The 25,951-nt window shown below is 64.0% G+C and overlaps 1 protein-coding gene across 4 annotated transcripts in view; it reads left to right on the top strand.

The window, feature by feature from the left end:
- Positions 1 to 25,951, top strand: part of GSE1 (Gse1 coiled-coil protein) — a 105,237-nt gene that overhangs the window by 26,389 nt on the left and 52,897 nt on the right. For 3 of the 4 annotated variants that reach the window (XM_064459704.1, XM_064459705.1, XM_064459709.1), the window contains one exon: positions 10,712 to 10,877. In XM_064459704.1, coding sequence (XP_064315774.1) covers positions 10,712 to 10,877 — 166 coding nt within the window. Of the gene's footprint in view, positions 1 to 10,711; positions 10,878 to 13,575; positions 13,745 to 25,951 lie in introns of those variants that run through there. The other variant, XM_064459707.1, reaches the window with a different exon arrangement.

The raw sequence follows: 25,951 nt of genomic DNA, 5'->3' as shown, positions 1-25,951 counted from the left end.
TGGACACCAGTCCACTGACACCCCACGTCCTTGCATTTGGGGCTGGCTGTCCCCACGCAGCCCGCTGTGCCACCGGGGTGGCCTGTTGGCCTTTTTCGGGGTTGTTTTCCACCCGCCGGCTGTGGGGAACAGAGGAGGGGCCGTGCCACCGCGGCGGCTCGCGGCAGGTGGCCGCTGCCGCTGTCTCGCCGGGGCCCATCCTCATACAAAGCCCCCGCTCTCTCCCTCCCTCCTGGCCCCACGCCGCGGGGCCGCTTGCCAAACGAGACGCCGAGGCTTCGCGCCGCGGCGGGTTTGCACCGCGTGTCGCAAGAAGGAGCCGGGACACGGTGCTGGGCTCGCCCCCGCCATGGCTGCCCGCCCCCTGCCCGTGTCCCTGGCATCCCTGGGGACTCCTGGGTGCTGGGGAAACTGAGGCAGCGGGGCAGGAGGCAGCTTGCCCAAGGGAGCCAGTGCCGGGGCTGGGGAGGGAAAGCAGGATTCTTGGCACAGGCTGGCGTTGCCACGCTCTCTGCCCGCAGGCGAGGGTTGCTCTTTGCCGGGTGTTGTAGGCTAGCTCTCCCTGCCGGCGCTGCGGCGAGGCTCGCTGCTGCTCTGAGCCCCTGCTTTTGCGGGGCTGCCCTGCACGGGGGGCACCCTGGGGACCGTGGCTCCGTCCCTGCAGGTGACACCCCCCCCCTCCTCAGCGCTGGTGAAAGAGGAGATTGTTCCCTCCCCCACCCCGGGGGTGGCTGGCTGGCCCCCGGCGCTGTGTGTGGCGGGGCTGGCGCGGGCAGCGGGTTGGCCTTGGCCCCCTGCCCGCCGCCGTGCCCTTTTTCCAGAGGCAGCTGCCTGTGGGCACGGCTTGGCAGCCGTCCTGCCTGCAGGCTCGGCCGGGGCAGGACCCGTGCTCCCCTGGGCCTCCAGATCACCTCTGCGCGGGGTTGCAACACCCTGGGGCTGCAACACCCGGGGCTGGTGCCACAGCTGTCACGAGTTTGCAGTTCTCAGCCCAGCGGTGGCTTTTCTCTGCACCAACTCCAACCCTAAATCAGAGCCTGACCAGAGCAGGCTTGGATGGGATGAGCAGGGAGCCGGTTCTCCCTGTCCTGCCAAAAAGTCCCTCTGGAGAGGTGCCTGGTGGCTTCACCCCTGCAGAAGTGATGTGTCAGCTCTGAAAGCCCCTGATTTTCCATCCTGGAGCTGTGTGTGGGAGCGGACTGTTCTGCCCCTGCTTCCTGGGCACACTGGAGCTCTTGGGAGACCACAGTGTCTCTCCCAGGGGGTTTGTGGGCATCCTGCAGCATGTAGGCTGGTGAGATTCCCCAGTCCACGCTCAGCTCCCCCCGCCGCGCATCCCTCCCCTCCCAGCTCACTTGTCAGCTAATGGCGCAGCTTATTCCTATGGCTTTTTAAGTGCTTAATGGCGCGCGGGGCTAATGATGCGGCTCCCTCTGTTCGTGCTGCCCGGGTAGATGGATGGTGTCAGGGTTTGGCGCTGCCCGAACCTGCGGGGATGGGGACAGGGACAAGAAGGGGCCCCGCTGGTGCCCCACGGAGCTGGGGGCTGCAAGCGGGCGTCCGCCTGCCCGCCTCTCCTCCCTCCTCCGCATGGCTGCTCCAAGCAGTAATGTCACCGTAAACGATATTTATCACGAGGTGATAAAAATCTATTTCCAGCGACCTCTTGGAAATGGCCCTCGTAAAACCAGGCAGCAGACGGAGGCAGGAGGCAGACAGCGGGGAGGGGGAACGGGCAGGGAAATGGCTGTAATCAGCCGCAGAGCAGGGGCTGGCTCTGCCGGGGAGCCAGCCCTGCCGCTCCCAACCCTGGTAAATCGATGGCAGCCGCGAAGGCCCGAGGGCTGCCCGGGCACGGCTGGATGGATGCTTGGGCATCCCGGGGCTTGAGCATCATGAGGATGCAGCACCTCTCTCCAGGCTGTGAAGGGAGGACCAGAGTGACGTTTGTGTTTAAGTGAGCGGAATGGGGATGGGGGGGCTTTTGCGTGCCATAGCTGCATCCCGGGGCTGTTTGCTGGAGCGTTCCCAAAGTGACACCTCGAGGGACCGACTCAGAGATGAGATGCTGGGCCAGAGCTGGTCCCAGAGGAGCAGCTCAGGGATGGGATGCTGCTGTCAGTCCCACAGCCCCCCTCAGCTCAGGGCTGCGTGATCCCCCCACCTCCAGCTCCATCCCTTTGGTGCTGACTGTTGGGTGCTGATTCAGCCATTTCCCTCCCGGCACTAATTACTCAGCCCGTCGTGGAGTCCTGGCCGTAAATTCTCCAGCAGGAGCAGGCCAGGAGGCGGAAAGCCTCCTTGGCTCCTTTCCCCGCTGACCTGAGCAGGGACCTGTAATCCGGTGTAATTCATCGGCGCGCTGAGTCGGCAGGCGGCTGCCCCGTCCTCCTCCACTTGCCTTTGGGGTGCGTTGTCCCCTGCCAGCATCCCTCCTCCCTGCTGAGTGGTACCCGACATCCCTCCCATCTCCACCGGATGCTCAGCCTAGCTCTGTCCCCCCCATCACTAGGGGCAGCCCCACATCCCTGCAGTGCCCTGGGTGATGCTGCTGGCCTGGGCATCCCTGGGGGCTTTGCCAAGCTGGAGGGGGCAGAGGGCACCTGGGCCAACTTTGTGGGGTTGGAGAGGTGGGATTTGCTCCTAAAAATGGGGACAGGGCAGGATCCCCCCTGCCATGCTGTCTGCTGGGGGAGGAGGGAGGGCTGTGGGGGAAGACAGCTCCTGGCTGCAGGGTCTAATCCGCTGTCCTGATGAAGTAACTCGTAATCACTTAAAGTAATTAACCAGGTGGGAACACCCTGAGCGCCTGGGTGTCCCCTGCCTGGGGGCGGCTGCCCCAGGGGGGACACAGGGGCTGGTGAGTAGGGGGCTGGTTGGGGCTGCAGCTCCAACCGCAGCCAGATGTGGGTCGTTGTGGGGCTGTGGCGGGAGGGGACAGCGGGGAGGATGGGGACATCCAGCCTGGGTACCACTCGCACATGCAAAGCCCTCGAAATCCCCGCTGAGGAGCATCGTGCCGCTAAGGGACTTCGTGCCACGGAGGGGCTTTGTGCCCACCCGCCTGGCATGCCCGGGGCGCGCGGTGACACGGCAGCCTGTGTGCGGCAGGTATTATCCTGCATTAAAGTTTCCCCTTGCAGATGGTGCGCGTTTAATCTGCGGCTTAACGAAGCGCCGGACCTGGTGGTAAGTCCGTCTTTAGATGGCAGGCAGGAGCTGAGAACCGGCACGCTAAGCTGCCCGGCTGGATAAAGAAGGGGGACACGGGGTGGGGGGGGGAGGGATGATTGAGGCTTTAATGCCACTGCGTCGCAAGCTGATTGCCTGGCCGGCGTGTGGCACTCGCCGGGACCCGTGCTGAAGCAGGCGAGGGCTTTTGCCATGCATGTGATTGCCGTAACATGCCCCTCCTTGAGTTGGATGGGGTCCTCTCACACGGTGCCATCCCCCTGCTCAGCCTTGCACTGTCCTGGCTGCTCTTCCCTGCCTCAGTTTGCCCCGTGCACGCCATGGGGCTTTGCACTTGTCGGAATGCCCCGAAAACATGAGCCGCTGTGGGGCGGGTGGGATTTTCCAGAGTGAAAAGCCCCTTGGGGCAGTCACCTCTCCCTGCAGCAGGTATTTAGGGTGGCGGGGAGAGGACGCAAGGATTTAGGGTGGCAGGGAGGGGACTGCGGCCGCAGACTGCCTGGCAGCTCCGGAGCTGGAGGTGGGTGTGCTGGGCACCGTGACAGCTTGCAGGGTCATGGTATCCCCAAGATGGGGAGTGTGGGGGACGGAGCAGGGTCCCGGGGCTGAGCAGCAGCATGTCCCGTGTGGTCTCTGCAGAATTTAGGTCCAGGTCCTGCTCTGCAGTTGGCTGCATCCCTCCCCTCCTGGCCTGGGGCCCCCTACTCCTGGGGAGACACAGGCAGCGGTGGTCTGGAGCCGGGGCTGTGGTGTGGAGGGAGATGGGAGCTGCAGGGACAGCCCAGGCCAGAGGGTCACTGCTCTGGCCAGGGTAGTTTGTCTCAGTGTGGAATGGCACTATTTCAGCTGTTTACTCTGGAGTCTAATGATGGTGGTGTTGGCACTGTGCTGCGCAGTCTTGGGGAAATCCTTGCGGATTTGAGAGGGCTGGTGGTTCTCTGCAGGGCCAGCTCCCCTTTCAGTGCCAGCAGTGGAGGTGCTGCTGCCAGCCCTGCTCTCCGTGCACGGGCAGGATGCTCACATCCTTCCCTGCCTCAGTTTCCCTGCCTTGAAAGCAGTGTGGGGGGAACATTTTCCACCCTGGCAGGGACCGGCAGGTGTAGGCAAGGGCTGTGTGTCCCCACAGTGGGATGGGGGCTGCTCTGACACTGAGCAGGGCGCGGGTCCCGTCCTGCTCAGCCCAGCCTGGCTCTGGGGTGACAGGGTGGCAAGCACGGGGTTGGTCTCGGTGTGGAAGCGGGGTGGCACAGGACCCAGCACCGCCCGGGTGGTGGGGTGGAGGTGCTGGCATCCCCCAGGGCCTCATGCATCGCCACCAGCCATGGCTCATCCCACAACTTGGGGCAACTGAGGCACGGAGGGGGACGCGGTGCGGCCGGGGCTGCTGGAGCAGCGAGCGGCTGCCAATCCCCACGCCCAGAGCCCCGGAGGAGTTGAGGAAAGCCGGGAGCGAGCGGCTGCGCGGCCCCCGCCTCCCCCTCCATCACCTCCCCGCTTGCTGGCGAACAAATGTCTGTTCTTGCAAAAAAAAGAAGTGACAGGGGTCGGCGCAGCGCTTTCCACATGACCTGCCCGGGAACAGAGGACGTCTTTGTTAATCCAGCGAGCTGTCAGTTCAGCCTCTTCACAAAAGGCATAAACCACTTATTGCTGCTCTCACCCCTGACCCCGGATCCGCCTGCGCGCCCTCCATTGTGCCGTCTCGAGGAAGCTGGCAAACAATTTCGGCTCCGGCTCCCCTCCCCGCCGGCGGCTGCGCGCGGGGGCCGCCTCTCGCCCTGCTGGCGTGGGGAGCCGCAGTGGGGGACACCCCCACCCCCCCCCATCCCACCCCGCCACCCCTCCCGGCCGCATCTGCGTGCTCGCCGCCTCGCCTGGCAGCTGCTGCGAGGGGACGGGGGCTGCCACAAAGGGATGGGGGCCGGCGGCAGGACCACCTCCCTCCTTCCATCCATCCCTCCCTCCCCGGGCTGCCGGAGCAGCTGGCCGGAGCCTGCGGGCTGCAGTGAGGGGGTGCCGGGTGCTGCACCCCATGGCCCCCCGGCTGAAACCCCTTAATGAGAGGGGACAAAAGCTCCTTAGGGCCCCTGGCTGGGACGGGCTGGGACGGCAGCTTTAGCCAAAGCCGCTTATGGCCCGGCACAAAGCCAGCAAGAACAGCCCTGCTTCCTGGGGCCAGCGTGGGATGGGGCGATGCTCTCGCCCTGCCAGCCTCGGGGGGCCCGGTGGGTCACGTGGGGTGACGGCCGGCGTGGGGGGACAGAGCACGTGCCGCCTGCCCCATGCCTCTGTGCCCAGCACCCAGACCCCGCGGCGGGGCCGGTGCGTGCTGGAGCAATTAGATGCAGTCACTTTGGGGCTATATATAACCCAAATTGCTGCCTGCAGCTCGTTAGCTGGCTGTCAGAGCCGCTGCGGCCGCAGCGGGTGAGATGGTGTCGCTTGGGGGGGGGGGGGGGGGGCGGAGGGTGGGTGACGCAGGGACCTGCTGCTCCCTGGGAATGGGGGCACAAGGGGGGGGATGTGGCCACGCTGGGGTAGCGGCAGGGTCAGGCCCTTGCTGGGGACGGGGTCCTGGAGGCCGCCGTGCTCCACCCCAAAAGCAGCAGTGAGTGGGGCGGTGCTGCACCCGCTTCCGCCGGGAGCTTCCTCCGCCATGCCGGTGGTGGGTGGTTGCAAACCTGCTTTGCCGGCGCAGTGCAGGGGGGGCTGTGGTGACACAGGGGTCAGGGTCAGGCCTTTCCCCCTGCCTGGTGTCCCCCAGGCTCGTAGCACAGCCTGGCCCCTGGGTCAGGGCGCTCGGGCACGGGACGGGGGGGGGGTTGCGGGTGCATCTTTTCGTGGTGCCGGCGGCGTTTCCAGCATCATCTACCCATGTGGCATCCAGCTTGACCGCAGTCTCTGGCGCTGCCTGTCCAGCCCCCTCCATCCCTGCCTGCCCCGCTGCCGGTCCCCGCCTGGGCTCGCCGGCGCGTCGTGGCTCTGCCGGCACACACCGGCCCCCGCGCCGGGGAGGAGCGCGGCACCTCGGGCTGTCTGGGGGCAGCTGCGAGATGAGTGCGAACATATTGTGTGGGCTCCTGCAGCAGGCGTCACGGTGTCGCTGCTGGAGAGCGAGCAGGAACCGCAGCCTCGCCGTGACAAACGGCTCCGGCACAGCCGCAGCCGTGCCCACGCGGGCGCCGCCGGCGGGCTGGGCCATGCCGCGGCACAGCCAGCTTCGCCGCTGCACCGGGACCCGGAGGGGGGATCTGGTTGAGCAGCGGTACCCACGGCTGTGGGGATGGACTGACCCCCGGCACACAGTGTCACCGCCAGCTTCCCGCCACCGTGCAACGCGTCCCCACGACCGTATTAATTTGCCGGAGGGGACCACCTGGGCTGGGCACATCCCTGGCTTGGGAAGGGTTAACGGCGCTGTGTCTCTCTCTGGAGCCTTTTGTTTCTTTCCCATTTTTTTTCTCCCCCCCTTCCCCTTTTTAATGAGGGGTTAGCACAGCTGTAATTGCAGGTTCCAACTTTCCGCCAGCAAACACGGCTGAGAAACTTTAAACACGGTGGCGGCGGGGATGTGCGGATCCAGCCACCGCCCCTCCTGTGGGCACCCAACGGGGTGGCAGGGACCCACAGGGCGCTGAGCCGTGCCGCCGGCGGGGACCCCTGCCGCACCGGGTCTCCAGGCACAGCCTGCTTGTGTGGGGGAAAACCCTCTGGTTTCAGGACTCGAGGAGGAGGAGGAGGAAGATGATGGAGAAGGCAAAGGCTTCCTGGAGGGAAGAGCAGCTGAAACTGCCTGGGTGAACATGCTGCAGGGGCTGTGCCTGTGGCGGAGGCGATAAAGCCCCAGCGTGAGTCGGGGGGCTTGGCAGCCTCACTGACAAAGGGAGCTGCGGGAAGCCTGCTTGCCGCAGCCCTAAACACTCCAAAACCACCTTTTATTTTGAGGGCTGCCTCGCAGGCCCGGGGGGAAGCAGGGCGATGGGAAGTGGCGGGGTCTTGTCCCCCTCCAGCCTTGCAGTTGGGTGCTGGGGTGCGCTGCTCCCCCCATGCCAAGGCTCCTCCTGCAGCCAGCTCTCTGCAATCCCCCGGGAGGTGCAGGATGCGGCCCCTCGGGCCGAGCATCCTCCCCACCTCGGCCCTCGCTCGCTCACAGGAGCTTGCACGCAGGCTGTGCCAAAAACCATTGCTGGTGCAGCTGTGCCGGTGCTTGCCGGGCTCCGTGCCCGCCGCCCTGCCGTGGTGGTGCCAGCCAAGAGGCAAAGCACCGTCACCCCATCCACCCCCGGTGCCCTGGCTGCCGGGAGCATGGGGACTTTCCAGGGTGCTGCCACCCGGGAGGGTGGAGGCTGGGGCTGTGCGGGTGCGATGCTCCCGGGGTGGGGTGGGCTTTGCTGTGCCCATGGCACGCCGTGGGCGGCATCGCCGCTGCAGGTGCTGCAGCCCGCCCCGGCGGCAGGCGAGGCACAGGGGAGGTGGAACGGGGAAGCCGCGTTTTCTGGTGTCCCGAAGGCACAGGAAACGCGCCGGTGACGCCGCCTGCGTGCCGGATCCCTCACCAGAGAGCCACTGCGGCCCTTTGCTTTCCCGCTCCGTCACCGCCGTCCTGAAGCCGGGGCCGGGGGGAGAGCCGAGTGCCGTGGCAGGTATTTATCCCCGTGACAGGAGCAGGAGGAATGTGCCCTTGGCGGGGAGAGACGGACGCAGGGACACTGCTCCCTGCCCTTGCTGCCATCGTGTGCCCTGGCTGCGAAGCTGCCTGCCCTGGGCACCGAGCCGAGGGCCGGTGGGGCACCGTGGTGCTGCCATGCCCGTGGTGGGGAACACGGGTGACACAGGGTCTAGCAGTGCCTTTCTGTGCCTGTCCCTCGAGGCCACCAGCTGTGTTTTGACCCTGCTTGAGCTCGCCTTTGTACCGGGGACCTACAGAGACAGAGGCAGATGCCACACGGGGTTTTGTGGGAGCACCGTGCCGTGGGGCCATCTGTGCCAGCTCCTGTTGGAACCTTTTCTCCCCTGGTTTTGTCACCTGTGGAGCTGCCCTGCCATCCCTGCCCACCTCCCCTGGCTTGCAGCCCTTGCCTGCGTGCAAGCTCAATTTTTCCCATGTTAATAACATCGCGTAATGATGTGACATTGATGTCACCTTGTTGCACAGCTACCTTGGACCCAGACACTGCCCAGGGTGATGCCCTGTGGCCCTGGTTCCCCGCTGGGGCTGGGCACAGCCGGTGTGTGCTGCAGAGCTGTTGCAGTCCCTGAGTTCCTCTGTCCATGTGCATGCTGCCTCGGTGCGTTTCTGCAGGCAGCCACTCATGCAATGAGCGGGCCGGCCTCAGCTCAGCACCATTTGGCAGGTGCAGCCAGCTGGTCCCCTCTCTTCACCCGTGGGGACGTGCATCTCCCCGAGCCCCAGGCTGGGCCAGGCTGAGCATCGCCGTGGTGGGGTGTGGGGGGGGATGTCAGCCCTCCCCTTGAATTTTGGCACTTGGTGACAGAGCACCCTTCCTTCCTGGCGTCTGCCTGAGCGCCTTGGGGTGCTGCTGAGCAAATTAGCACCCAAATCAACCCACTCGCCTCTAATTGGGGGTGAGTCTTTGAGGACGTGGTTGGGGAGGAAGGCCCCCCCCCCCTCTGAGGGGCTGCCTCGATGCTTTATCTGGGTGGACAGATCCCTCCTAATTGAGCAGATATTCCGTGTTCGCAAACAGATGGCTCCTTTGCATCAATTATTCCTTATCTGTGTAACCGGGGATGATTTGCTGACAGATAGCGCTGGGTGAAGTTAAAGCAAGGAGGCGGCCGGTGCTCCGTGCTGGCTCCGGCTGCTGCCTGGGGGGTCCCAGGGGGCATGGGCAGGGATGGGGGATGGATCCTGGCTGCCCCTTGGGCAGGTGGGACCCGCCTCTGGTGCTTTTGCATCTCAGCATCCCCTGGCAGGAAAATGAAAGTGGTGGGGGCTGTGGGCTGCCACCGGCGTGGGGCTGATGGTGGGTTGGGGTCTGGGGTGCTGCTGGGGCTCCCTGGGGAGCAGGAGGGTGCCAGCCTTGACCTGTCAACCGCTGCCAAAATCCACCTTCCCCGCCGCGACCCCGGCCCAACTCGCCGCTCCCTGACTACATCTTGCCCAATGCTGCTGTGACGAGTGACGGGGGATGATTAATGCTAATTAATGATTAGTTGCTCCGGGTATCAAAGTGTGCCCCAGCCCTTTCCCATGCCCACAGGTAGGGGATTGCTGCCTGCTGCTGCCTGTGGCATTGCCCTGGGAGGAGGAGCAGGGCATGGCATCTGTCCTGGGACCCCAGAGGGATATCCCTGCCATCTCCAGGGATCCTGCGCCGAGCTTTTGGGGAGGGGGACTGGTCCCTGGGCTTGTCCCCTGCCCACTGTGAACATCATCTTCTGTTAATCATTGGGAAAGAGAAGAGCATCCCGCCATTGCCGGGGCAGCCGGTGGCACCCCGCCAGTTGGAGCCGGTACGTGGTGGCACTCGAGGACTCTCAGGATATGCCGAGCACTCGCGGTTGTGCGGCGCTGCCATATGGATTCCATAAATTAAACCTTTCCAGGAAGCGAACGGTAAATTTATATGTCCGCTCGCGTGCGTGGCTCATTGAGTCTAAGGGCTTCCCAGCAAAAAACTCACCTACCATCCATCTCGCTTTGGCTCTCCATGTTTATAGGGCTAATGCTGAGAAAAATGGGATCAGCTTAAAATCCTCGCTGTGCTGGAACCCTGACCCTCATGTCCCCAAACTGGGAGCCGGGTGTCCCTATGGGTGTCCTCTATGGCAGGAGTGGACGTCACCTGCATCCTGCCATGCCTGGGGTGGGTGCAGCATCCCGGGAACCAGCTTGGACCCAGGGCTGGGTTGTCCGTGTGCCTGTCCCAGAGCAGCGTGGCGGTGCCGGGATGTGTGCGACGTCGCTGGCTGTCGCTTCATTAAAGATAAATAGAAGCGGCGACAGCCCAAGCTGTGTGCCTGGGCATGCCTGACGCAGGAGGGTGACAGCTACAACAAACACGGGGGCCACAGCAGCACCCAGGGACACCCGGGGTCAGGGTCCCCAAACCGAGCGAGAAACAGCGGCAACGCCGTCCCCATCCCTGTGGCATGTTCGCCTTGCCCGCCAGGCAGGGATGGCGATGGGGGGGTTGTTGATCTCGAGTAAACACTGCCCGGTTGAGTAATCAGGAGCTGCCTAACCGGCCAGCTGCCGCCAGCGAGCAAGGGGACGCCGCTTTGATTCATGTCCTCTCCCCCCCCTCCAGCCTTTCTTGTCTGGCCACGCTGGGAGCCATCGGCCAGATCCAGCTGTAGCCCCGTGGTGCGGGCTGGCGTGCGGCTCCCCGCGCCGGCCACGTGCACCGGCCGGCAGGAAAACAAAAGCATCCTGTGTCTGTGCGCCCTGGTTCCCACCCCCGTGCCCCCCACCCGTGCCGGTGGTGCTCCGGTCCTGCCGCGCTCAGGCTGGGGAAGGGAAAAGCGCTGAGTCTCTGTCCTGCTTCTCTTCCAGGCGTCCTCTTCGACCGTCGAGACAGCCGCCACCAAGCCTGCTGCCGGCGAGCACCGGCACCGGGCGGCCAGTGCCGGGGAGAGCCCAGGGACGGGCGGCAGCGCTGCCCCAGACATCGGCCAGCGGACGGCTTTGGATGCGGAGGGTGCGGACGCTGGAGCCACAAGTAGGTGATGCCAGGGGATGCTGGGGGGTGTGGGGATGCCGCCCCCGAGGACCGTCCCCTGCCCTGCTGCGGGGTGCACCGCCAGCCTGGCGTGCCGCCACGGTTTGGGTCTCCCGGCGAAGGTTTGCGCCCAGCGGTTTGGGGTTGGGGCTCTGAAACCCGCAGCGCTGCCGGGGAGGTGACCCTGATGGCACCTCGGTCCCTGCTTGCCATCCCTGAGGCCGTGAGTCAGGCCACGGGCGCCAGGGAGAGCCGAGGCGTTGGGCTGGCTGTGTTGGGGAGCTGGGGGGGGCCCCCGGGGCTGGGCCAGGCCGCGGCTCCCAGGACTCGGCCGCCCCGTCCGTCAGGAGCGGCAGCATTTTTGGGAGAGGTATCATGCGTGCTTCCCGCCTGCCGCCTCCCTGGACCGGCTTGTTTGCCAGCCCTTCCCGGCGGGCGCGCCGTGCCGCGCCGTGCTGTGCCGTGCCACGCCAGGCTGCTTTGATCTGGCAGCAACCGCCGATGCCGGTTCCTGGCGCTGGGCTGGGGAGAGCCGGGAACCGCAAGGTGCAGCGGCGCAGGGAGCTGGAGCGGGCAGGGAGCTGGGGCAGGTAGCGCTGCCTCCATGGGGCGAGGGGGCTGCTTGCCGCAGGGGGGGGTTGGGTTGTGACCCCCCCCGCCGTGTCGCCGAGGAAGGGTGCTTCCCGGGGACATGGTGGCCCACGTCAGCTGTCAATCAGCCCCGTGGGGGTTTGGGCTGGGTTTGGGACCCCGCAAAGTGCTGTGTCCCCCGGGGTAGGGGGGCTGTGAGGCATTTGCAAGCTGCTCACAGCCCAGCCAGCAGCGGCACGGAGGCAAGCTGGGAGCCGTGGCCTGGAACGGGCCCGCTGGAGTCAGCTCGGGATTTATTACCCTGCCAGTGGCTGCCGGGCAAAGGTGACAGTGACTAATGGCTTGTTACACGCCTGCCACATCTCATCTGCGCACTGCGGCCGGCTGCTGGCGCTCCCAGCCCTGGTGTGCGGGCAGCCTGCGCCCTCTCCCTTCCCCGGGGGGGGGGAAGAGGTGAACCCCACTGTGCCCCCGTGGGGACCTCGGCCAGAGCGGGTGACGGTGACAGCTGGCCGGCTTGGCACAGGAACCCATCCCCATGCAGAGGATGGGGAGCCGCTCCGGCAGCATCCCCGCAGCACTTGCCGCCTGCGCCGCGGCCGGGCAGAGCCGGGCTGGCATCCCCAGGGGTACCACCAGATTTTGGGGCTTCCCATCCGGTGGTACATCCCAGGATGTCCTCGTGTGACACACAGGACTTTCCGGCATGTGAAACTCTTCCGTGGTTGCAAAACCATGAGCTGTGCTTGCTACTGCTCTGCCGGCACCGTGGCAATCCCATGCCGGGGTTGCCGGGCTGGGACGCGGAGGGGCGCGGGCGCGTGCGTGCGCGGATGGATGCTGACAAAGCCACAAATGCATTCACTAGGAAAATTAAAAAATTAACAGGCATTGGCTCGCTCTAGATTAGTAAAGGCAGGGAGATAAAAGCGGCTCTTTATACCTTGTGAGAATTGCTGATAAGGGCATTTGTTCCTCTGTATTCTTTAAAAAGAATGCAATAAAAATTTAAAATAGAACGGGAAAAGGGAGACGGAGGGGAGAAAGGACTGGTGCTGCTGGCGAGAAGGGCTGGGGGAGGCCGCAGGCAGCGCCGGCGTGGTGGGCAGCTGGGCCCGCTGGAGGAAGAGGAGGAGGATGGAGGGGGAGCGGAGGTGAGGGGGAGCCGCGAAGGGGCTCGGGTGGGTGGGTGTGTGTCGCGGCGTGGCAGCTTGCTTGGGGATGGCTGGATGTCCTCGACGCGGCCTGCATGTCCTCCAGCAGAGCTGCAAGTTCATGGCTGGCAGAACCAGGACTGAATTCCTCACCGGAGCCTCCCTTCTGCCCCGGGAAGGCCGGGGTCCTGCCTTTTGGAGCCTGCCGAGCCTGTCCGGCGTGCGGAGCTGACCGGCATGGCTTGTAATGGCCGGTAAACGATTGGCAACTTCCTCCGCTTGCGAGCGGCCGAGCCCTACCCCGCTCGTTTCACTGGTGTCTCCAAACTCAGCTGCGGGCAGAGCCCGCAGGGTGACGGTGAGGTGGCACAGGGGTGACCACCACTGTCCCTGTCTGGTGGGGACGGTGCTGGCCCCAGTCCCACACCCAGCGCAGGGGGCGCAGGGGGCATCGGGGTGCACGGAGGGGGCCGTGGTGGGAGCACCCCTTGTCTCCGCAGGGCCCAGACTCAGGACTGCCCTGGGCGCTCGCCGCGACGGGTCAGGATATGGGTCAGGCTGGCACCTCTGACCTCAGGGGTGTCCCAGAGCCCGTTTGGAGGTCCAAGCAATTTTGGGGGGTTGGGTCACCCCAACCTACAGTGCGCCCCTCGCCCTCCACTCCGTCACCCCCCAAATGCAGTGCTGGGGCGGGGTGGGGGGAGTCAGGGCTGTCACCTCCCCATCACCCTAATTCTTGGGGGCGGGCACCTTTCCCGCTGGTGCCCCGTGACCCCCATGGGACGGGGGTGGGGTGTTCTCCATCTGAAAGGAGCATCCCTTTTGGGGGACCCCCCCCCTCGGCCCCTCCCTTCCCCGGGGGGAAGGTGCCAGCCCCGGCCCCCCCCCACCCCCCCGCCCCGTCGGGGCCCTGCCCTGCCCGGCCCGGCCCCCGGTGAGTCACGCTCCAGCCGTGCGGCTCCCGGGGCGGCGGGCGGGCGCCGAGGGAAGCAGGAAGCAGCGGGGGGGAAGGCTCGGCTCGGCTCGGCTCGGCTCAGCTCAGCTCGGCTCGGCTCGGCTCGGCTCCCTCCAGCGCTCAGCCCATGGACGAGCGCAGCCCCCGCTGGACGGCGCGGCCGACGGGTGAGTGCTGCCACCCCCGGCCCAAACCACCGCCCCCCTCCCGGGACCACCCCCCCCCACCAGCGCCGGGGGGAGCGGGACATGGGGACTGCCGGTGACCGGCTGAGCTGGAGGGGTGGGATGGGTCCGGTGTGCCCCCCCTCGCCCCGCCTCAGCCCCTTTGCCTCTGCTGCTGGTTGGGGGGGGGCTCCGGCACGGGGGACAGAGGTGGCCCTGGGGCTGGGTGGATGGAGGGCACCCTGGGTTTGGGGGACCCCGTGGCGTGGGGGAAAGAGGTCACCCTGGGGTTGAGAGACCCCATGGTGTGGGGGATGGAGGTCACCCTGGAGTTGGGGGACCCTGTGGTATTGAGAGCAAAGGTCACCCTGGGCTTGGGGGACACTGCTGTTTGTGGGATGGAGGTTACCCTGGCCTTGGGGGACCCCATGGTGTGGGGGACAGAGATCGCCTTGGAGTTGAGGGAACCTGTAGTATGGGGGATGAAGGTCACCCTCGAGTTGGGGGAACCCCATCATGTGGGGAGCAAAGGTTACCCTGGGCCTGGGGGAACCCACGGTGTGCGGGACAAAAGTCAGCCTGGGGTTGAGAGACCCCAAGGTGTGGAGGATGCAGGTCACCCCGGGGTTTAGGGGTCCCTGTGATGTGGGGGATGGAGGTCACCCTGGTGTTGTGGGACCCCATGGCACAGGGGGCCCCGGAGGGCGCCCTGGGCTTGAGCAATACTGTTTTTCGGGGGATGGAGGTGACCCTGAGGTTGGGGGACCCTGTGGTGTGGGAGATGGAGGTTGCTTTTGGCTTGGGGGATCCCATTGTGTGAGGGGTGGAGGTCGCCCTAGGCTTGGGGGACCCCTATCATGTGGGGGAAAGGGGTCGCCCTGGGCTTAGGGGACCCTGTTGTGTGGGGTTTGGGGGACCCCACGGCGTGAGGGTTGAAGGATGCCCAGGAGCCGGGGGATGCTGGGGGGCGATGAGACCCGCCGGGTGCTGTGGGCTCCGGGTCCGGTGTTGGCCGAGGCGCTCGGTCCCCGTGTCCCACACGGCCACAGAGGCCCTTTGGGTTGTTTCCCCTGGGGGGGAGCCCGGCCGGCGGGCTGGCAGCGCACGGGGGTGCGCAGGGCCGTGCTGGGGCTCAGCCAGCAGCACCGACCTTGGCATGTCCCCTTGCCTTGCTGCCTGTACGCTTCCTGAGCCGAGTGCACGGGCCGTGCCTCAGTTTACCCACGCACCGCTCCACCTGAGCCTTGTATTATCCGCATTTCTGGACGCCTGGAACCGCCGGAGCTGGGGAGGGAGGGTGTTGCCAAACAAACCGCGCAGCTTGACGCGGGGAGGCTGGGCACCGCACGCCGCATCGGGGTGATACCGCAGCCCCGGCGTCTCGCCTGGCCCATCATCACACCGCTGTGTTTATTGCTGTGTTCCATCCTTGCTCTTCCACCCCTGCCTGCGCCGCCCGCCTTGCCCTTCGCCCCCGGGGCCCGGCGGTTCGCTGCGCTGTGCTTGCGCCCTGTGTTGTGCTACGTCCCAGCGACTACTTTGCACGGTGGAACCGGTGCCAGCGCCCGGCTGCTGTGCCCGAACCCCGGGCAAGTGCCTGCTGCCAGCCCTTGGAGCAGCAGGGCGAGCGCCGGGCTTTCTTCCTCCTCCTCCTCCTCCTCCTCCTCCTCCTCCTCCTCCTCCAGCGCTGAGCCGCAGCAGCGGGCACGATGGTGGGGTGGGTGCCAGGGTGCCGGGTGGGTGCCGGGGTGCCATGTGGGTGCCCGTCGGGCCACGAGCGGGAGCCACGGAGGGAGTTAATGGAGGGAAAAAGGCAGCGGGAAGCCAGCGCCTCTTCCTGCAAGCACGCGCGTGCGCGCCGGCCCCCCGTGCGAGCATCGGGGTGAGCCGTGTGGTTTGTGGGTGTGCCCCCGCGGGGCCGCGCGCGGGCGAGGTGAGCGTGCGCCAGGCTGCGTGTGCGCTTGGCAGCCTGTTTGTGTAACCTGGTGGGGAGGTGTTGGGTGTTGACGACGACGGCGAGCGGCGGCGGGGCTGGCCGGCCAAGGCCAGCGGCTCCTGTGGGGCTGGCGGGGGGAGGCGAGGCGAGGCGTGCGTGGCGGAGCTGCCTGCGCACACGCGCGTGCATGTGTTGCACGACCCGAAGGTGTGCCGGCAGCTGCTGGTGCACCTTGTTGGGTGCACGCCGGGGTGTGCGTGCACGCGAGCGCGTGCGTGCACGCCCCTGTGTGCCTGCGCTCGCCTGGGGCCTTTTTTGGGTGGTGGGGCATTTGGGGGTGTGTGTGTGTGTGTGTGTTGGCTGCAGGGCAGCTAAGACAGTGGCTTTGGTGGGGGGCCAGGCTGCTGGGGGGGATGTGGGGGGGTGCCAGAGGACAGTTTATCGCGTCCTGATGTGCCAGTGCCCGGGATGGGACTGCAGGTTTTGGGGCAGCTCAAGGGAGGGGACGTTATTTTTAATTTCCACTGTCCTGCTCCTTCCTCTGGCCCCCCAGCCCTCTCCCCCAGGCACTGCCCCTCACCGTGGTGTCTGGCAGCGACCCATGGGAGGTTAGGGTCTGGGTGGGCTGTGCTTGGGGGGTTTCTGCTTGCGCCGGCCGTGCTCCAGCTGGGTGCAAGGTGGTGGTGCTCCCACCCCGCATCGGAGGGGGCGCAGTGCCATGGGTCACACCCCTGTCCCCGAGCCCCAACACTGATGCCAGTCCTGGGTGCAAGGTTTGGCATCACAGCGTGGGCAGGGGGAAATGGCCTTTGCCTGCCTCTGCCATCGCGCGTCCCTGTGGGCAGACCCAACCCAGACTCCTGCGTGCTGGCGTTGCTCGAGTGCATCATCTGGCAGCAGGGTGGTGGGTGTCCCCGGGGGGCCACAGGGGAGCACCACCGAGCCCCAGCTCCCCCGTCCAGGAAGGGGCAGCTGGGACGGAGCTTGGCACGCCACAGCCGCCCGGGCAGGCTGCCAGGGGGATTGCCCTTGAAATAGCCCTTGCTGTGACTCCTGCCTCGGCTGCCCTGGCTGCTCGGCCACGGGGCCGCTCCATGTCCCCGCAACCCCCCGCCCCCTGCTCCCGGCACCCCACTGCCTGCCGGCGGTTGCAATGCGGCGCGGGAGGAAGCGTGCCCTGGCACTCCCGCGCCGATAACGGCGGCCGCCTTATCGCGGGGCCTTCTGCAAGGGCGGGTGGCACGGCCCCCCATGGCCCTTATCTGCCTCGGCCGTTGGCCCTGGCTCGGCTCGCAGCCCCCCCTTCGGCACCCGAAACACCCGGCGTAGCGCCTGCGGGGTCGTCCCTTCGGGGGCGGCCGCTTGGCAGCCTGCCTCCTCTATCCTTTTTGAAGTTTAAAATCCATTTAAGTCAAGAGGAGGGAAAGTTATTGCCTCTAAAGCCCCTTGCGTTGAGCAGTAAATCCTCTTTGCTGTGCTGACTCCACCTCATAGCATCCATGGAACTGGGGGTGACTCCTGGCGGGGGGGCCAGGCTGTGTGTCCCTTTCCCCCAGCCCTGGCATCCTGCAGCTGGGTGCTGTGGGTGCTTTTACAGCTGGGAGAGAGCGGGGAGCCCCAAGTGCCCCCTCTAAAGCATGGCCAGCATGGGGTTGGGGTCCCTTTGATGCCCCCCAGCCTCTCTGAGCTGGCAGGAGCATCCCTGCTGCTTGCTTGGTGCTTGTGCTTGTGCAACGGGGTGCTCGCTTGCCACTCGTTTGCTGCTCGCTCACCATTTGCTCACCACCTCCTTGCTCATCACATTGATTCAGCCCAGAAAGGGGGTTCTCCTCGTAGCATCGATGCCCTCGTGTCCCCCACAGTGTAGCATGGCACGGGAGCCTGCCCCCCCTCCCCGCTGCTGTGCACCTGGAGGGTTTTGAGGCTGGTGGAGCGGGAGCTTGATGCACTGCTGGCACGCCAGCGTTTTTATTTGATTTCCCTTCTCCAGAGCTGGCAATATTTAAATATTAATGCCTGCCTCTAATTGCTGTGTCAGAGGAGGGGGTCGGTGTGGGAGTGGGTGCAGGGGCGGCAGCGCCGGCTAATTTTGTTGTCTCGGGGAGTGTTTGCCGAGGAGAAATGTTTGTGCACACGCACACACATGTGGATTTTTACTCCCTTGGGATTTGCTTGGCCCTGGCAGCGACGTGCGGCAGCGGTGCCACCAGGGTGGAGTGGTCTCAGGGCCTGACGCCCCCCACCCCCTCTCCCATTTTGCAGCCGGGTTTGCAATGGGGTGCCCCCAGCATCCGGGCACCCCTCTCCCACGCCTGGGGCGGGAGGGTTAATGGCAAGAGAGGGGGGTTTTCTTTGGGCAGAGCGGCGTCAGATGCTTGCATGCTCGCTTCCTGTAATAAAGCGACCGCCGGCGCGCTTGTCACCTGCTCTCTGTTGTGCTGCCAAGCGGCAGACATGCCGCTTCTTGCTGCGGGCCCTGGCGCGCTCCCCACCGCCGCCGCTCCTCCTGCCCGCCCCGGGCGCTCGCCCTGTGCCAGCGCGGCATTAGCAGGTGTTTCGGGGAGGGTGCGACGGTGCCTGTTGCCGCACGCCCTGTGCGGGTGGGGGCCCCGCCTCCCCCGGGGCGTAGCGGCGATGCTGGAGCTTGGCATTTGGGTGCTCGCACCCCGGGTCCCCGTGCCGCCTCCTCTCCTCTGGGACCCGCCGCCGGGGTGCCGCGTCCTCCCTGCGGCACCCTGGCTCCGTGGCCCTGCTGCTCCCCAGCATTTGGGGTGCGGAGCCCCGCTGGGAGTTGGCAGAGCCCCGTGGCAGAGCTAGCTAAGCTACAGGCAGGTGTCTCCGGTTGTCTGCGGCTGTGCCGTGCTGTGCCGCACAGTTGGATCAAGGGGGTGCACGCAACATGTGCCGTGCAAGCTGCTTGGTGCTGCTGCTGCCTGCTGTGCTGGGCCGTGCAACCCCCTCGGACGCACGGCCCTGGTGCCAGCATCTTCCCACGCTTTCCAGCCCTGTGGGGGGGATTTTTCCCCATTGGGGGTTAGCTTTGCTCGCCCTGATGCCCTCTGGATCCCCAGCCGTTGCTCCCTGCCTGCTCCCGCCGAGGTGCCAGCTGTGCAATCTCCTTCCTCCCACCCGGCACAGCACGGCGGCGGCACCTCCGTCCCCATTAACCCTGCGGCGAGGTGCTGCATTTACTGGGGTCCTGCTCCCGTTAGCCCCAGCTGCAGGGGACTGGCACCACCGTGACCTGGCAGGGAGGCTCACTGGAAGGAGCTAACGTCAGATCTGCTCCCAAGGGACAGCCGGTGCCTCTCCCCAGCCACTCGCTGCCTGGAGCATGGTGGGTGTGGGGGGCAGGGAGGTCTGGGGGTGAACTGCACCCGAATATCCCCCGTGGAGGAGGCAGGATGGGTTTTGCTCCTTCCTGCCCCGGTCCAGCCCCAGCTCCTGGCACCGGCTTTGTTTCCGCCGTATAACAAGATGATGGGTTAGGGTCAAGCTGTGGGTTCATAACTTGTTGGAAGACTTTGCCGAACAATAAAGGTGTCTGGCTTTATATCTGCTCGTATTTTATCCGCGCCACGGCCTTTCCCCAGTGCCGGCCGGGATTTACGGCGGGGGATATTTGAACGTGTCGAGGCGAGCTGGGGAAGCCGAGGCCGACCCCCCCCTCCCCTGCCTTTGCATTCAGTGCCTGTGCGCTGAAATATTTACCTTCCAGCTCCTCTGACAGTTCAAGCCGTCTCGTGAAGCAAAGGTTATTGAACTGCGAATGTTATGACATTACATTTTTGTGTCTGCACTTTCAAGATGCGTGATGCAGCCTGAATGATAAGTGATCTTGGGGTTAAGGGTGGGGTGGTTTTTTTCCTTCTCCTTTCCCTCCCTCCTGCTCTCCTCCCCGCCTCGGCGCGGGCTGTCTGCTCTGCTGGGGCTTGATAACGCTCCCTTTTATTGCCCTGCCTTTGCATTCCTGCAGCTGGCCTCCCTGCAGTTGGGGTGGGTGCTGGGGAGGCTTCTAGGAGGTGGGAGAGGGACATTCCCAGCACAGAAGCTGGTCACACGGGTGCATGCCTCAGTTTCCTCAGCCCTGGGCTCATCCCTCATGCTGTGGGGCACGCCATGGTGGGCAGACCCCTGCGCAGGAGGGCGACGGTGACACCCATGCCACCCATATCTGAGGATACTAATGCCGACTCGGGTACCCCGACCCCTCCCGCATCCCGACGCGGAGGGAAACGCGGCATCCCGCATCCTACCGGGACTGTGCCGCGGGGCAGAGGAGGTGATGTGCCAGGCTGTGCCCCAGTGCCGACCTTGCGGCTCCATTAGCGGGGTTTTGGGGAGCTGGCGGGACTCCAGGCTGGGGACCCCAGCCGTCTGGACTTTGAGCATCTCAGCAGCCAGCCTCGCTTGAGGCACAGCATCCTGCGTGGCCCTGGGGACATGCGGGGAGGGGGACAAGTGACAGCGGGTCTGGCCTGGCTTGTACACACTAGAGGGCAGCAACAAACTGGATCAGCGGGCTCTGTTGGGTCCCCGGGGGCGTTGAGGGGTCTGACCCCCCAGCTTTGCCCTTGCACGGCGGGTTTGCAGCGGGGGAGCTGCTTGTTTTTAAGGGATGCTTAAACAAACCCATTTGCAAACCGAATTCAGTCGAGCAGCAGGACGAGGGCCCTCAAACCAGTCCGACCCGTGGTGTCATGTCATTCCGGGAGCAAATTAATTAAGTCATTCCATAAATTTGGCCGAGTTCGCTGCCAGTGAATCACATCTGCCCCCTGCTCCCTCCTTCCTTCCCGGGGGTCCCCCTCCCCGCTCCGTCTCGGCTGCCTGCTAGAGTCAACATCTCACCCCGCAGCGCCTGGAGATTTCTATCGGCTCGGGGCCGGCCGAGCATCCCGAGCATCCCGGGTCGGGGCTGGCCGCCAGCGCTAACAGAAACCAGCTGTGCGGGAGGGCAGGCAGGGGGGGCCGCCGGGGAGGGAGGAAGGGAAAAAAAAAGAGGTCAGGGCCTGGGAAATTAAATGTTCATAAACGTAGGCCCGAGCGCTTAAAAAGTAGGGCAGTGCCATTAAATCTCATTAAAGTTTAATACCTATCAGTGCCACTTCAGGCAGCCCTTGGACATTGCTTTAATTTGATGGGTGTTAAGGGAGAATTATCAAATAATTGTGCTGGCTGGGGACTTGCTTTTATCATGTTACATGGAAAGCTCTCCCGGCTTTGTGCCGCACATCAAAACAGCTGCGGATAGGTATTGTTCTGAGAAGGGGCTGGGGGGAGTCTGCAGGGGGGGTCCCTGCCATCCCCATCGCCCTCGGCGGTGGCAGGAGGGATGAGGGACACCGGATCAGGTTGTCACAGGGATTAGCAGCCCTGTGGGTCTGTTTTTTTCTGGCCCAATTTAACCCATCTGCCTGCGGGAGTGGTGGTGGGGGATCTGCTGCCCCCGAGCCAGCATCCCTGGGGGTGGCATGGGGACAGCGAGCATCCTGCCACCATCCCCATGGGTCCTGCCGGTGTCCCCGTGTCCCAGCAGGGTCGTGCCGCCCTTCCTGCACTCGCTGCCTCGGGATGCTGCTGCAGACCTGTGGGTGCTGCTAATTAATACTAATTTTTGGAGAGGCTCTGGGGGCCGGAGGGAATTGCCGATGGGAAGCGCTGAGCACGCTGGGGATCACCGGCTCCGTGCGGAGGTGAGCACATGAGCCCGTGCATTTTTTATAGGGTGCACCCAGGGTTATTTTTATTTCTTTCTATTTCCTCCCTCCTCCCCTTGCTGTTAAAGTCCCGGTTGATAAAGAATTAGTGCCAGGTCGTTAGTCCCGGTTTTTATGAGATAAACCCGGGCGCAAGGTGCTGTTGTGTAAATGCCGGGGCCAGGGGAGCACAGGGATGGGGAGAGCGGAGCTGCTGCCATGAATTATTCAGCAGCGCCTGATTTCACATTATTCTCACTGATACTTTTACAACCTGTCAGTAAATAAAAAGATTCTACATTATTTATAGAAATGGACCCGAATTGGTTAGGAGAATTTACTGTTGCTATTATTAGGGGCTGCTCAGAACCGTGTTAATGAGAGCCGGGTGATGGCAAATGCTGCTTCCCGCCGGCTTGGCGTCCCCGACGCCCTCCTGGGCTGCCGCCTTGCTCCCCAAGGCTGGCTGCGTCCCCGTGGCCTTCACCGCTGCCGGCTGCCTTGGCTGGAGCCCGGTCATGCGTCCCCAGCTGCAGGCTGGGCACGGAGGGATGAGGGTCTCCCTGGTTTTGGGCTGCTTGAACCAGGGATGTCTCCTTCCCGGGGACATCTTCTTCCTGGGGACATCATCTTCCCAGGGACATCTCCCTGCAGCTGATGCCTGCCCAGGGACATCTTGATGAAGATGTCTCCTTCCTGGGGGTGACATCTTCCCAGGGATGCCTCCTTCCCGGGGATGTCTCCTTCCCAAAGATATCTGCTTCCTGGGGACATCTTCCTGGGAACATCTCCCTCCTGGGGACCACATGTTCCTCCCAGGGATGTCTCCTTCCTAGGGACACCTCCTTCCCAGGTGCCAGCCCTGGGACACACGCCTCTGCCGGAGGGGGATGCTTTCCAGGCATGGTGCAGTTAGCCTTTCTACCCCCCCGGTGAAGCAACCCCCCCATGCATGTGCCCTCCTGGCTCTGCATCCCAGCACAGCGCAGGAGTCCGGGGGCTCCAGCGCTTGCCTGTCTCCCGAGCAGGAGCCATCCCACCCACGCACCCACCAGCCCCCTGGATCCCATCTGGGCTTCCCGCATCCCTGATGTGACAGCTCCGGAGAGGTGGAAAAGCATCGCACGGGTTTGGAAAGCCCCAGGGAGGGGGGGGCTTGGCTGGGGTTAAACTGAGGCATGGCAGCGATGCGCCGCACGGACAAACGGATGGAAAAACCAAGAGGAAACCCAAGAGCGTAATGGTTTGTCTGTGGTGTCCTAAGGTGGCTGCTCCCAGCCTGCCGGTGACAGGTTTATTGGCAGGCAGGCCGGGCTGGAAGGATTGTCGGCTATTTACAGTGCTGGGGCCGTGACTTTGCGAGCAGACAGTTAACATAAATTCACATGATGGATCAGTTATCACTTCATTGAACTTGTGGCGGATCCATTGAAGGCTGTGCAGTAACATACTGTTTCCTGGCTCTGCGCAGCGCTGGGATACATTAAATACACTTTATTTATAGCTTACCATTGCTGCACTGTGGGCAGGAGAATGCAGCTTTTGCAACTATCATCTAATTTTATGATGAGCATTAAAGCAAGGCCTATAATTTGCACCTTTTTATTCATTAGACACTGGTGCAGCCATAAGTCAAGAATGCCCAGGGATTTAGATGCAGATCCAGAAGATAAACTATTGACAAGCCAGATGTATTTTTACATTAGTGTGCCTTTACAATAGTTTATGTTGAGAGTGGAATATAAATTGCATTATTAAATACGAACCACTCTTGTAACCGTGGCTCTGCCTGCTTCTGTGCAGGCAGGGCAGGATTCGGAGCCGCAGAGCAAGGAGGCTTTGCCTCAAGGCTCGAGGTTGGGTGGGGGATTTTTGTTTTGGCTCTATTTTAGCCCTGGATGCGCCCACGCAGCGGAGCAGGGGTCTGTCCCGGGGCTGTCCCTGGGAAGAGGCGGTGGACCTGCGGGATGTCCCCATTCGGAGCAAAGCCATAGCAGCCACGTGCCCCCGCCGGAGACCTCCGCTCGGCCGCTGCCACCCGGCCAGCAGCGAGTTAAATCCTTTTGTTTCCGAGGCAATACAGTTTATATTATGAGCATGAATAAAAGATGGTTGTGCTAGGGGTAGCTGTCAGGATCTTCGCCGCCTATAAAGGCTTCTACTGTAGCTTGACAGTAAAAGACTGTGTTTGGGGACTGATGTGGTTTCTCAAAGGAGCTAAATAAATAAGGGACGCTTATTTTTACACCAGTAAAGGCTGCTGGAAATTTAAAGCCCTGTTTATCTCGCTGAAATCACGGTGTTTATTGTTATCTCATGGAGGGGGAATTTGCATGTTCGCTAATAATTAACCGAACCCAGTGCTTCTCCCTCCTGTACGTGCTGCGGCCCTGCTGTTATCTGGGGGGAGGAAACGCTTGCAAATCAAATGCAAATATTGACCATGCCTGGGCCAGGCGCGCTGCGATGGCCGGGTGCCCCCTGGTACCCCGTCCCGTGGCCGCTTCGGGGGGCGGGGGGCCAGGACAGAGGGGCTGGGTGCTTGTGTGCAGCACGAGGGCGCTGATGGGAGCCGTCCCCATGGCCACCCCGTCCTCATTTCCACCCCTTCCTCATTTCCACCCCATCGCCACCCCATCCTTATTTCTGCCCTGTCCCTGTTTCCACCCAGTCCTTATTTCCACCACACTGCAATGCTGTCGCCGTGGCCACCCCATCCTTATTTCTACCCTGTCCCCTTTGCCACCCTGTCCTCGTTTCCAACCCATCGCCACCCCGTCACCATTGCCACCCCATTGTCACCCCATCCCCACCCCATCCTTATTTCTCCCCTGTCCCCATCGCCACCCCATCCCCATCACCACCCCGTCCCCATCGCCACCCCGTCTTTGTGCCCGGCGCTAACAGGCGTCCCGTCCCGGTTGCCGGTCCCTGTGCCACCAGATGCTGCCGCTCCGTGTCACACCATCATGTCACTAGCGGAGTGTAACGGGGAGAGCAGTCGGTGCCTTTGTTTCTCCTGCTCTCCGCACAGCTGTCACTTCCAGTGATCAGTAGAAAAATCATCACCCCACCGGATCATACATATGGAACGGTGTCTGTGCGGAATATTTATTGTAACATGTGTCGGGGCCGCGCTGGTCACAAGCCCCGGGCTTGGCTCGTGCTGCGCCAGCCCTGGAAGGATGCTCTGGTCCCCCAGGGCTCTGCCTGCCGGGGAGGTGCACGTGTCCCCGCGGCCGTGTCACCGTGGTGGCGTCCCCGTTGTGGCTGGGGGACTCCGGGCTAATTGCGCTCGGTGGCCTCGGGCTGTGCAGCATCCTTGTGGGGGGGCGGGGAAAGCCCTCCTTCTCCCAGCCTGTCCCCAAGCCGGGGGGGTGGCTGAGACATGGGGGTGTGCAGAGCCCCAGTGGTGAAGCTGCAGGCTCCTTCCTTGGGGAGCAGAAGCCCAGGGGCTGCCCCTTGCTGGGGTCACCTATCAGGTGGCCTTTGGGGTCTCCAAGGGCAGGAGGCGAAGGCGCTCGGGAGCCTTGGCCTCATCAGTGTCTCGGGGAGCTCTCTCCCGTCTCCGGAGCTGTCAGCTCGGCACCTTTCATGTGTGATGGGTAAACAGCGCGGCGCGCCCGCCGGGGAAGGCTGTTGGATCCCTGCTGGTGCTAAAACGGCGTCTGGCAGGGATGGGGAATGTGCCGTCGCCTGCGCGAGGCACGGCGGACGTGACGCCCCACTGGGGCTCCTTGCGGCTTTCCCAATGGGGGGGAGAGACCGAGCCACCCCAGTGCCGGGAGTGGGGCGAAGCAGTATCCCCTGGAGACACGGGTGCCAGCGTGGCAGCCCCGGCAAAGCGGCTCCCATCACCTCCCGTCGCCAAAAAATGGTACCCGCATCCCCATCCCATCCACTGGTCGTTGCGGGGGGCACGGAGCTCCCCCGTGCCCCATCGCTGTGTGTTTTCCCTTGCTGGGGCAGACAGATGCCACGCGGGCAGCGGGCGGTCACCGGGTCCCCCCAGCACATGGCTGGGGGAAGGTGTTGCCGTCGCCTTTTGGCACCCGCCGCCACACGAGCGCGCTCCTCTGACAGCTTTATCAAGCCTCCAGACTTCCCAATTCCATTGTTCCTGACATCTGTTTCGGTAAGTGATTAATTGCAATTAGTGAACGGTTTGAAAGCCCGTGGAAGAATATTCAGCAGAAAACTCGTCAAGATTAATGAGTGGTGGCAGTTGTCAGAAGGGCTGCTGCCTTGCCGGGATGTGGCGGTGGCGGGGAGGTGCGGGAGGCTGGGCGAGCGAAGTGCCCCCCTCCCCGTGCCCGTGTCCCCCCCCCCCCCCCCGTGTCCCCCCTCCCGGAGAATAACACAGGCTGATTTTTCATCCGAATGCATGAATTATCTGCTAATGCGCTATTAATAAAGCGCTGTGGAGTTTCACCGAGATTAGGTCCTAAATCATGCAGAATGAATTTTAATCAGACCGAAAGACACTGGTGTTAGCCACTCCCGGGGACCTGTGGGAAACCAGGCTGAATCCAGCCGGGATCTGCTGCCTGCACCTTTGCTCCTGTGCCCTGCCGT

The sequence above is a fragment of the Phalacrocorax carbo genome, chromosome 8, assembly GCF_963921805.1.
Source record: "Phalacrocorax carbo chromosome 8, bPhaCar2.1, whole genome shotgun sequence".
NCBI classification, from domain to species: Eukaryota; Metazoa; Chordata; class Aves; order Suliformes; family Phalacrocoracidae; genus Phalacrocorax; species Phalacrocorax carbo.
The sequence above is the reverse complement of the archived record's forward strand: the minus strand, read 5'-3'. Positions and strand labels throughout refer to the sequence as shown.